This window comes from Canis aureus, chromosome 25 (assembly GCF_053574225.1).
Source record: "Canis aureus isolate CA01 chromosome 25, VMU_Caureus_v.1.0, whole genome shotgun sequence".
Taxonomy (NCBI): Eukaryota; Metazoa; Chordata; class Mammalia; order Carnivora; family Canidae; genus Canis; species Canis aureus.
Window position 1 is genome coordinate 15,033,270 of NC_135635.1, and position 13,113 is coordinate 15,046,382.

Consider the following 13,113-nt stretch of genomic DNA (forward strand, 5'->3'; position numbering starts at 1 on the left):
AATCATTTTGCTAGTATAGACAATGAAATGTTTTTGAGAGATGAGTTATTAAAACTAAAATACCTGTTTGAAATATTAATATTGGTTGGATAAATTATATATTTGAATATTAACAAAATGTAATTTTTGAGTGAACATAATTTGGGGTTGAAGGACAAGAAGTTATGTATGAATCTCTTAAAATATAAGTTATTAAGTTATGTTCATAGTAATATTAAGCATTTTTTCCATGATTAAACTATACTTTGTAAAAAGCTTTAAAGTATAGTTGACAAATGTATGAAAGCTAATACTGTATATTTTTCTCCTTAAATTTAGTCACGATTTCATTGGAGAATTTACCACAAGCTATAGGGAACTTTCTAGAGGACAATCGCAATTCAATGTATATGAGGTAAGAAGAATTTTATTTTATTATTATTTTCCTTTAGAATAAGTAAATTTATGCTTTAAAAATATAGATTTTGCAAAGGGTAATTGGCAAAAGTTAACCAACTACCAATATATGTAAGAATCTTTAACTTTATCGAACAGACTTGTTTCTGAGACTTGAATGATTGTATTTCTCTTCAATCCCATGGTCTTTTAACTCAATCTGAGAAATTTAAAAATTCTTGCCTATGAAACTTTTGATTATTTAAAAAAAATTCAATATGGACGCAAGTTCACTTTTCCATAAACTTCACCATTTGTGTTTTGCCTTCCTACCAACCTCCTCCCCAACACCTTTTTTAATAAAAAGAGAAAAATATGCATGCTCATTATGTCAGTATGGTGTTAAAAAATGAACTGTGATCTGCTTAGTATGTTTGAGCACTTTTACTGTTATTTAGGTGAAGACTAAAGCTAATGACAAAATATGATTCAGTCAGTAAAGAAATCGAAGTTGTTAAAGCAGGCACAATCTTTCATAAGTTCTTTCTGCCTTAAACCTACCTTGCCAGTTAACTGGCACATGTATTGAGCACATGTTATATTTTGGCATTGTTAATACTTGAGCTAAGTTACCTGTACATTCTCTATAATTCTTTTATTTTACAAACATGAATAACAAAGGAGAATATCTCAGTACTAGTCAATAAAGGTAACTCTTTTCCTGCCAGGTTGATACCTCTTTCCCCACCAGGTTGACACTAAAATTGACATCTTTTAAGTTAGGAATGGAGTGCTATCCTTCTTTTGCCTTCTTCTTACTAAGTTAAAGCAATAGCATTCCGTTCATTCACTCATTCATTCACCTATAAATAAAATATTTGTTACAAGGCTTTTATATTACACATCCTCTGTTAAGACCGTCGGAGTACAGAGGTGATTAAACATTTCAGTGTCTAGGGGCACCTCAGTGGCTCAGTTGATTAAGCATCTGACTCTTGATTTTAGCTCAGGTCATGATCTCAGTCAGGGTTGTGAGGTTGAGCCCTGTGTTAGGCTCTGGTCTTGGTCTCTCTCTCTCTCTCTCTCTCTCTTTCTCTCTCTCTCTCAAAAAAATTTCCATGTCTAATGGGAGACAAACACATGATATATGTTTAGTGTGTCTTGATAACAGCTACTTAGTAGAGTATGAGATATTAAAGGTCAAACTTCTCAGGCAAGGTCAAAGATGGAGTAATGGATCAATTTTTCTTTTATTTATTTATTTATGATAGTCACAGAGAGAGAGAAAGAGGCAGAGACATAGGCAGAGGGAGAAGCAGGCTCCATGCACCGGGAGCCTGATGTGGGATTCGATCCCGGGTCTCCAGGATCGCGCCCTGGGCCAAAGGCAGGCGCCAAACCGCTGCGCCACCCAGGGATCCCCTGGATCAATTTTTCTATCTAGGTCTTCCAAGGAAGAAATATTAAGGCTCTAAACAGGCAATGAAAGTAATATAAAACAGGTGGTACTTATATAGATGCCTGTTTTCTCTGCCTACCATTGTGTTTCTAGATCTCCTGCAATATACTTGAGCTTTTATAAACTCCCTACAGCTTTACAGACTGCTTTTGGTAAAGACCTTCTCTTGTCAGTTCCTGAGCTGACAGGATTATCTCCAAAACTGCAGTCATGCTAGATTTGAGCTGCTTTTGAAGCTGTTAGGTCTGTAGTAGCATCCATGGTTGGGGATGGTTGTTAGCAGAAGCTCAAGTGGGCATGGATTTTGTCTGGACCCTGGGTGAATGAGGCTGGCTGTACTTTATTCAGTAGAGGGGCACTGAACCAGGATTTCTTTTCAGGGTGTACAAGTCCTTAGTCAGATGACCTATTACTAAGTGCAAAGATGTACTTTTGCACCTATTACTAAGTGCAAAGATGTGTGTGACTCCTGCCAGTTCCCTTGGAGGACTCCCATCTGATCACTGGATGGTCCTTAAGTAGGCAGGACTGGCTCTGCACCATACCTAAGAGGGTCAGCCACTGAATTGCATGGCTGTTTCAGGTACCATGGTCAAGACTTTGGTCTGTAGACCTGGCACTGGAGGCACAGATGAGCATGTCTCCCACTAGGCCTCTGGGTGGGCTAGGTTGCTTCCTTACCTTATTTGGCTGGGGCCAAATAAATATAAATAAATATAAGGGTATTTCATGATCTCCTGAGGTAAGACATGAGTGCATCTTGGTGGGTCCTTGTGCCAGCGGAATTTCTCACAAACTATACCTGGAAGGAGCTGGAACTAAGTATTGGTCCCTTTCAAGATCTAAATGATTGCAGACAGGATTGTTTCCTACTGGGGCCCTGGACCCATAGGACTATTAGTGGACTGTGATTATGAGGGGGCTGGAGCAGAGAATAGGGCCCTTTGAGATCTCTAAGGTTGCAAACAGCTTTCAGGGTCTCTAGGTATGGAGATAGGAGTGTCTCCTGCCGGCTCCACGTACCTGTGGGCCTTCAGGTTTGTTTCAATAATATGTATTTGCCCTCTGCTCCAACCACCTTGGGCCAATTACTTTTTCCTCTTTCTAGAATGTTCTATCTCTTTTTATTGTTGCCTTAGTTTAAATTAATAAAGTTTAAATAATACTTATCATAAATTCTTTTAACTTTCTTTGCCTGTCAAAATGCTTCCTTTCAGATTGGGATGCACTGAAGGATTTTCTTTTAAGAAAATGTGATTTGCTTATCCTATTAGATTGACAGGTCTTACTCATCTTTACATTCCCTGTATTCTTCAATTTCTTGTACAATAATATTTCCTCATGGAATAAGTGGCCAAACGTTAAATCTTAGGCCCACAAACCAGACCTTTACCAATTATTACATAGCCTCGGTATCTGGCGGAAATTAATATCCCTGACAGCAATAGAGTAAAAGAGCTCTTATGTATGCACGTATCTGGGTGATTTGCTTATGTTAGTGTTTTTAGCCTAATAACAAAAGTTATGTTTCTTGACTATACTTTCTTTAGCTATTTACACAGTTTACTTCAAAGCAGTCATTATTACTTAGGACCTAAATATTAAAAGTCTCTTCTCACATCAAGAAGATACAGATGGATTAGGGTAATCAATGCATAAAGTGATTGAGAAGAATATTACTGAAAAAAAATACATTTTTAAAAAAGATGTGCACACACACAAAGAAAATGGTCACTAGAAAATTTGGAGAGAAGTTTTGGTCGAAGGACTGTCCAGGAGTCATACTAAAGGCATTTGTAAATGTATAAATGTATCTGAAGTGAAAGCAGCAGTTTGAACTACATATTCTGTGAAAATGTGAAAATTTCAGTATAAAACTAACACATAATAATTGTTTTATCTGCTTTTCAAGGTGGTGAATCCCAAAAAGAAAGGAAAAAAGAAAAAATACACTAATTCGGGAACAGTAAGTCAGATTTTATGTTATTCATCAAGGAGTCAAATAAATGAATAAAAAAATGTATAATATTATATAGACTGGAACTAAAGACTAAGCTCTTTCACTTAAGATTTTAATATAAAGGTGCATAATAGAAAACTGAACTTGCTGTGGGGATGGTTGTAGTGGAGAATACCTTATAAAAAGTAGTGACCCAGCTTCCTGCAGGTTGTCCTCGGGATTGTATGGCCTCTGAGGGAAGCTGAAGTTTTGTTATGAAATCTTCATTCAGTGGAATCACACTAGAGAGAATCAAGTAGGTATGAAAAAGTTTAAGTGCTAGTAAGAAATACTACACTCTTTACAGGCTACACTTAATTGTTAAAACTCATGGCATGAAAAAGTACTTGTTAATACGGCATTAAAATTTACAACCTTGTTGGAAGTGGGACGAAATCAATACAGGAGGGGGATCCCTGGGTGGCTCAGCGGTTTAGCACCTGCCTTTGGCCCAAGGCATGATCCAGTCCCGCATCAGGCTCCTTGCATGGAGCCTGCTTCTCCCTCTGACTGTGTCTCTGCCTCTTTTTCTGTGTCTCTCATGAATAAATAAATAAAATCTTAAAAAAATAAATAAAAAATAAATCGATACAGGAAGGTGCAAAGATGAAAGTATCTTAAAATTGTGAAAAATCATCCTATTCTTTTTTTTTTTTTTGGAGAATTCAGATGTGCTTTTTTTTTTTTTATTGGAGCGTAGCTAATACACAATGTCATAGATTCGAGTATAGAACATACTGATTTAACAATCCTGTACGTCACTCTGTGTTCACCACCATAAGTACAGTCACCAGATGTCACCACACAATGTTATTACAATATTACATTGTAATATTGTGTTACCCATACTCTACTTTTCTTCTCTGGTGACATTTCTTCTATAATATACTGAAGATTTTATTGTATGATTAAATTTTCTTAGGAGAAAGAATATCTAAGTTCTCCTCAAATTTCCTTTTGAAGATTTCTATACTGCAAGACATTTGAAATATTCAAGAGCCTCATTACAGGACGATGACAAAAACATGCAGTAACACAATGTCCTTGTAGACAATTTTTATGCTATTCTTCAAAGGAAATAAACTGGTCATAGGAAGGAGTTAGTTAATTTTTTTGGCTCCTTTCATTCTTATAATTTTATACGTTAAAACAATCAGTCCTGGCAGATTTTAATAAAGAATTATATTGTTATTGATTTTCAAAATGTGATATTCCTCTCTAATATGAATATGAGTTCGTCTCTAATACTTAAAGTCCATTTGGGGTTGCAGTTAGTACTGGCAGGTAATTTTGCCTTGTTTTTCTTTTCTTTTTCAGGTAACTTTACTCTCCTTTCTGGTAGAAACAGAAGTTTCATTCCTTGATTATATTAAAGGAGGGTAAGTCATTGTCTGAAATTGTTTCATTCCTTAAACATCTCTTTTAGTGTATCTAGCAAGTGCTACCACTAAGTAATAGGCAGCTGAAATGATCAACTTTATTATACTTTGAGGGCAGAACTTTTGCACTTTTGTTACAGACTTAGGGAGATAAACTTAAACACAATGAGCTATTACTTTGGGGGAAAATTGCAACTTTTCTTTGAAGAAGAGAAAAGACTCTATTGTGTTGATAATAGTTGCAGATAAAGCTATTATATGTACTTCCAGAGAATATTTTCAGTTGCCTAACATATGGGACTTTTATATGCACTTTTCATTATTTTTGAAGTAGAAGAAAAGCTTGAGGGCTTGTTGTAAATGTATATTTGAGCTCCAGAATATTAAAGAATGTATCTTGTCGTAAAATCATAATGCAGAAATGGATGGTGAGTAGTCATTTTGTTGCTCCTTACGCTTCTGGGCAGGAATATATTTCAGAAAAAAATTGGTTGTTTTAACCATTCTTGAAATTTTCCAGAGTCCAGACAGAGCCTGTCTTGGTAATATATTGTGGATTCCTATACCCTAGTAAATAGGAAGGATTTTTTTCAATTTTGTTCCTATTTTTAACTGAGTTGCCCCTATCTTTTCAAAACCAAGCATCCCCAGAGATTGAAAACATTCATTAATATGCAGTCTAAAATGTCCACATATTCTAATTTATGTGCTATAACCTGTATTAGAATATACACAAACGGTGAGAGGTACATTTGAATGTGGTTTGTAACTTCATGACAAAAAATAGCAGCCAGAGGCAACACTAATGTAAATCTTTTCCTAATTATGATTTAAGGTTTTTTTTTAAAGATTTTATTTATTTGTTCATGAGAGACACAGAGAGAGAGAGAGAGAGAGAGATAGGGAGAGACACAGGCAGAGGGAAAAGCAGGCTCCTCACAGGGAGCCTGATATGGGACTCGATCCCGGGTCTCCAGGATGACGCCCTGAGCCAAAGGCAGATGCTCAACCATTGAGCCACCCAGGTGCCCCTAGAATTTTTTCTTTTCCAATACTAGTTCACTGGTAGAATGTCATGAGGTAGAAGAAAGGGATAAAAGAATGAAGAGGCTAGAGGAACAAAGACAGTTTACCAAAACACAGGGAGCTTGACCCTTTTGCTCTTAGTTAAGGAAACAAAAACAAACCCCAAAATGATAATTTGCTTAAATGCAAAATCAATGCTATATATGGACATCTTGCAACCTGCCACTTGGCTACACAGACACAGAAGCTACGGTGGCTGTTTCAATAAAGTTAAAGGGAAAGGTACTAAAGTCCAGAAAAATGCTGTTAAAGAAAAACTTCAGGAATGAGCCTATGAGTGAGGAAATAGGAGACAAATCTTTATTTAGGTTTATAAATAAGGGACAACCCAACTCAGTCACATTGTGCTTGACCAAAAAGGATGAGAGGAGGTGGTGTTTTTAAAACTTGAAACCACAGCGAGGAAGAAATTTCAGTTGGTGTGGTTTGCTCAGAGATTATTTGACCTCTTTTGCTCAGTATTGTGGGTTGGGGGAAAATTTTCCAGGTGTCTAAACCTCAAGATGATTATCATGATTCCAGGAAGTGGTGATTCTTCTCTGAACTACGCAAAAATGGTGGCAGTTGAGAGATGGACTCAGAATTGTTAACTTTCCTTTGCCCCTTTTCCTCTTCACTTCTTCTTTTTGATCATTGGTGTATAAAAGATTACCATGATCAGTTGTATGGTAGAGTCCTTCGTGGCCCAAGTGCTTGGTTACTTCTTGGGGTCCATCCAATCCATTGTAAGGGGCATAAGGGCATGGAGTTGGAACAGTATACACAGAAGCTTCAGTCATCATCATTAGCTTGGGAGCGGAAGAGAAGAAAGTGAGACACTTCTGAAACAAGCAAAAGGTATTTTATATGGCAACCAGATGCTTAATCCCCAAGTTAATAGTATCATCCAGTATTGTAGTCCAGATGGAAGGATGTTTTCTGTTTTGTCAGGTGACCAACTAAAGAGATTGGATGATAGTAGATAACTTTTAATGTAATTCCAAATTTCATTGAAGGTGGGATTGTTGATATGGTGAAGCCAAGAGGCCTGTGTGAAAATTTTTTTTAAATTTCTAATTCTACTTTGGAGGATGTAGTTATCCAGGTGCGACAAGAGATATTAGCAAGAATACAGACACCCTCTTATTCAACCAGCCGGTAGGCCAGTGCTGTTTGATTGCCTAGGACTACTGAAGCAAGGGAGTCTAAGGATAATTGTAAGTTTTGTAGGGCTGAAGCAGTATTGTGGGGTAATTCCTCTAGAACGTTTGTTGGATTACACAGTGTGGCTTTATGATAAGCAAATCTTCCCCAAGGGGCCAACATGCCTATGGCCAGATCACTTAGTTGAGTTTGGATTATGCCATTAGTGTGTTCAACTAATCTTGAGGATTAAGGATGATAGGTGCAATGAAAATGTTAAAAGATGGATTAGATTTTGCAGATCTCTTGGACAATTTAAACAGTGAAATGGATTCCTTGGTTACTGTGTAGCTTTTGAGAATATTCCAACTGGGGTGATTTTTTTCTAATAGGTTTTTGACCACTGTTTTAGCAGTTGGCTTGCCTGCAAGGAAATGTCTTGACCCAGTGAAAAAACATACAGATCATTATCAATACACATTTCTATTTGGTAAATGGAGGAAGCTGGATGAAATCAATTTGCCAGATGTCAGAAGGCCTGTTGGGAAGAGGAAATTGACCTAAGGCAGTGCAATATGGTTTTGTAGGATTGCACAAAATATTTGTTGGGCAAGAGTTCGAGATGGCATTTAATAGAACTGTGTGTCCATTGGACCATTTTATTTGTGCTCCGAGGTGTCGTGTCATAGATACATTTAAAAAGAGTTCCTGGGCTCTTTTTGGTAGCACAGGTTTGTTATTTGGACCCACCCAAACGTTGTCTTGGAGAAATCCTTCTAGGAACCTTGTTTCATCCATTTCCCCCTTCAGTGATGTTTTGAGGGTTTGTTTGTTTGTTTGTTTGTTTGTTTTTGTGTGTGTGTGTGTGTGTGTGTGTTTTGTTTTGTTTTGTTTTAAGTAACAGGGTTAAGGGAATGAAAGTCATATAGGGAGATGTTTGTGAGTTGGAGGTTTGAAGTGCCACATTTTTGGCAGCCTGGTCAGCATGATTGCCCTTGGCTTCAGGGATATCAAATTTGGAATGAGCTTGAATTTTTATAATAGCTAAGCTGTGGGGAAAGAGAAGGTGTCAGGTAGTTTTAATATAGAAGCTTTGTTTTTATGGACTGTCAGAGAATATTAGAAACCCTGTTTCCAGAGCATACCAAAATCCTGGGCAACCTCAGAAGCATATATGCTATCTATAGACAGTGAGAGCTTTATTTATTAACAATTAGCATACACTTGTTAGAATGTAATTCAGCTTATTGGGCCTAACAAGCCTAGGGAAAGGAGCCTGCTTTGAAAATTCTTTCAGTGGATCGTATAGAGTGTCCTGCACTGTATTTTCCTTGTTCATTTTTATGTAACATCCATCGATAAACCAAGTAAAATGGGGACTTGGGGGGGGGGGATTTATGAAGGTTTAATTGGGGTAAATAATGAATCAGTGACAAGGATGCAGTTGTGTTAGTTGAATCTTTGAGGGGTAAGAAAAGTATGACAGCAATTTGAGAGGAGGACAACAAGAGAGTGAAATGGCTAGAAAGGATAGGTGGACTGGCAGAAGGATGTTCTGTGTGGTGGGAATCTAAGAGAGTTTTAACTGTATATGGAACGAATACCTATAGGGGAGAGTCTAGTACTATTTTTTTGGTGGCAGTAAGGAGTGTAAAGGCTGCTGTTAGGGCATGGAGCCAGGGAGGAAAACCTTTGGCCACAGGGTCTAGTTGAAGATTATAATATCCTGCAGGGCATTCTTGGCCTCCATATGCCAACAATTGATCAGGATTTGGGTCAGGATTCCCAAAGTGCTACTGGAAAGTTCATGAGCAAAAAGGAAGAAGGGCAGTTGGTAATGAGGGTGTCCTAGAGTTGGAAAAGAGACAAACTTTTTTTTTTTTTTTTTTTTTTAAAGAATAAAACCTTCTTGGGTCTCTTTGAGGCCTTGGAATAGGGTCTGGAATGGTTCCAGTAGGGAGGTTTAAGGATTGAGGTATGAGGGAATAATTGGTAATCCAAAGGTGACAGGATTCAGTAAGGCCCAGGAAACTCATTATTGTCATTTAGTCTGGGATTGAGTGAACAGGGTGATGGTAGTCATTCTGTCTGGTTCTATTTTTAGCCCGTCTGATGTTAAAAGGTGGCCTAGGAATTTGACAGAGGCAGAACAGAATTGAAATTTATCTTTCCATTATGTCATTTGTTGGCTAATTGTTGAAGACGATGTTTAGTGTCTATAAAGAGGCCTTTAGGGTGGGGAAATATAAAAAAAAAGTTAAGATTTTATTTATTAATTTGACAGAGAGAGAGAGAGAGAGCACAAGTAGGCAGAGCACCAGGCAGAGGGAGAGAGAGAAGCAGACTCCCCACTGAACAGGGAGCCCAATGCAGGGCTCGATCCGAGGGCCCTGGGATTATGACCTGAACTGAAGGCAGATGCTTAACTGACTGAGCCACTCAGACACCCCGTAAAGATTGCTTATATATTGTAATAGTATAGATTTCCCAGGGAAATTGAAATCTTTCAGGTCACCATGGAGGGTTTGAGAGAAATAGAGTTTTTGGTATATCCCTTCGGTACGGCTGTTCAAGTGTCTTTGTGATCGTTCTTTGTAAAAGCAAAAGGTATTGACTTTGGGGGCCAAAGGAAATGCTGCAAAAGGCACTGTATTGGTCCATGACAGAAAAAGTAGTTGTTTCAGTGGGCATATTAAAAAGGAGGATGTACTGTCAAGATGTAGGGTGATCGGGTATGAATATAGTGTTGATTGCCCTAAGGTCTTGACCAAAATGCAGTCCTCTGTTATGGGCTTTTTATTTGGCATGATGAGGGTATTGCAAGGTTTTTTTTGTTTTGTTTTGTTTTGTTTGTTTGTTTGTTTGTTTTGTATTGCAAGGTCTTGTAGTGGGGATGATCAATCTTCAGTTGGTAAAATCTTTTTTTTTTTTTTAATCTTGAATAATAAGAGTTATTCCTTTAATGGCCATAGGGCTTGAAGGATACTGCTTAATACTGGTTAAGGGCTTTGATGGATCAATTTGAACAGTTGTTGGGGAAATTGAAATCATATGTCTTCTATTGGTAGAGGAAGTTGCCTGTAATTGATCAGAGAGTATATTTAGGAATGGGAGGGCAGTGGGCTGATTGGAGTAGAATTGGACAGATAGGTAGAATTAGGAATTCTGAAGGTTGAGAAGACAAATCTAAAAACATTTCTTTTCCTTTTTCTTTTTTGTGACTGATTACCATTAGATGGTAAATGCCTTTCTACTCCAAGGCAGGAGATTGGAAAACAGAAAGGGGTTGAGGACTGAATAAGTTATTGCAGTGTCTATAAGAGTGAAATCATCCTCATTTTGAATTTTTATAGAAATTTCTTTTGCAGTGTTTGCTCGGAGAATGGGTAAAATCCCCTCTTTGTTCTCAAAGCGTCCCTAATCTGTTAAGGGAATTGTGTGTGAGATTTATGGATGCTTTTGGAGCCATCTTTCATATTTCAGACATTCCTTTTTGAAATGTCTAGGCTTTTTGCAAAAAAAAAAAAACAGGTTTTATTGAGTTGAGCTGAATGTTTTAACTTGTGACATGGATTTGGCTAACCTTTTAGCAGTGGTGGCAAGGGCAAAAAGTTTTGGTCTGTCGGTCGGGGTCATGTTGTTTGACCAGAGTTGAGAGTGAATCAAGGAGGCCCTCTAGAAACATTGAATTAATTGATTATGGAGATTGATCAGGATATTTACTTCATAGAATACCTGATGGGTACTGATTATAAGAAAGGAAGAGTAGAGATTCATGTTCCTATCTTTCTTAAAAATCCCTAGTTGCATGAAAATAACAAATTATAACAGTTTGAAAGAACACAAATATGAAAACCAGGTGAAAGTGTAGCTACAAACATCTAATCCAAATATTTCAGTACATTATTTTTATTTTTCCTGATAGATTTTGTCAATTTTTTCCTACCTGTTTAGACATTGTAACATTTTGAGCTTTCTGCCCTTGCTAAATCTCAACCTCCAAGTAGATAAATGCACTACAATGATGGAAAATCATATAAAAAGCAGATATGTAATCACACAAAATTTCTGAATAATAGCAAAGTAGAACATAATGAGCTGCACTCATTTCAAATTAGGATTAATTGTAATAAATGACAATTATGTATAGTTTCAGTAAATGGCTACTGACTTTTTTGAACAACATCAATCAGAATTCCTATCTCTTACAATTTAAAAAATTCTGAAAACTGTTAAACACTTTAGTTATATTTGATATTCTTCATTGTTACTTTTTTCAAAAATAATAAAATACTTTTACTTTATTTTATTAGTGTTTTATATTCATGTTTCTAGGAAAGAAGTGTTATATCTCCCACACTTTTTAAAGTTTTATTTATTTATTCATGAGTAAGAGGTAGAGACCTAGGCAGAGGGAGAAGCAGGCTCCCCCTGAGGAGCCTGATGCGAAACTTGATCCCAGGACCTCCGGGATCACAACCTGAGCCAAAGGTAGACGCTCAATCACTGAGCCACCCAGACGCCCTGTCTCTCACATTTTAATCATAAAAATCTTTGTGTTTCACATTATAAACATAAAATGTGAAATAGTAAAACGAAAAGTTAGTCAAAGTGAATGAACATAATTTAGTATGAAGCTAGATCCTCTGTAATCATACCTTATAGAGATAATATAGTTAGTTACATATTTGTTTATTGCAGAATGCATAATTATTTTTTGTAACATTGGTATAACACTGTGTACAATATTCTATAATGTGTATTTTGTTCATTAAATATATTGTGTATATATATTTCCACATCAGTACTTAATGTATCTACCTTATTTTAATGGTCTTCCATCATATGAAAGTATATAATTTGGTTTAAATTTTTTTGTGTGTTGGCAGCCCCAGTGGTGCAGCGAGCGGTTTAGCGCTCCCTGCAGCCCGGGGTGTGATCCTGAAGACCCAGGATCGAGTCCCGCCTCAGGCTCCCTGCATGGAGCTTCTCCCTCTGTGTCTCTGCCTCTCTCTCTCCCTCTGTCTCTATGAGTGAATAAATAAAATCTTAAAAAAAAAAAATAAATAAAATAAATTATTTTGTGTGATAAACACTTTAGTTGTATCTATTTTATTTTATTTTCTTATTATAAACCAGGTTCAATGGTAAAACCCTGGTGCATACTTTTTATGCATGTCATTAAGCATGTGTAAGGGGTCATTTCCTAGAAATAGTATTATTGGATAAAATGGTATGTGTATTTTATAATTTGTTAGAGATTTCTAAGTTGTGTTGCTGAAAGAGTAGTAATAATTTACACTCCTAACACTTTCATTTGTATATGAAAGTTTACTATATCTTTACCTTAGTAAATGGTGGAACTCCTTTTTTATCTTTGCTAAAACTTCATAGATGATATATATGTCATTGTCAGTTTTTATCTGTGAAACCTCTGCTTGTTAGCCACTATGGTGTCTTTTGTAAAAAAGCTCATGTCTTTGGAAGCCTAGGTTTCAGAAACTTTTTTTTTTGCTTTTCTTCTGCTCCTTCTTCCCCTAGTTCCACCTAAAAGAATTGAGTATTTTTAACTGAGGATAGAAGATAGAAAGATAGCTGGCAGCTACATCTTTTAAGTGTAGTCAACACTTCAGCTAAACTCCAGTATTCACATTTCAGTCTTTGTTTTTTTTTTTTTTTTAATTTTTATTTAT

General features: G+C 36.6%; 1 protein-coding gene across 4 annotated transcripts in view; it reads left to right on the top strand.

The window, feature by feature from the left end:
- CPNE8 (copine 8) overlaps positions 1-13,113 on the top strand; it is a 320,247-nt gene that overhangs the window by 152,089 nt on the left and 155,045 nt on the right. For all 4 annotated transcript variants that reach the window (XM_077870491.1, XM_077870492.1, XM_077870490.1 and 1 more), the window contains 3 exons: positions 319-394; positions 3,747-3,800; positions 5,151-5,212. In XM_077870491.1, coding sequence (XP_077726617.1) covers positions 319-394; positions 3,747-3,800; positions 5,151-5,212 — 192 coding nt within the window. The remainder of the gene's footprint in view (positions 1-318; positions 395-3,746; positions 3,801-5,150; positions 5,213-13,113) is intronic.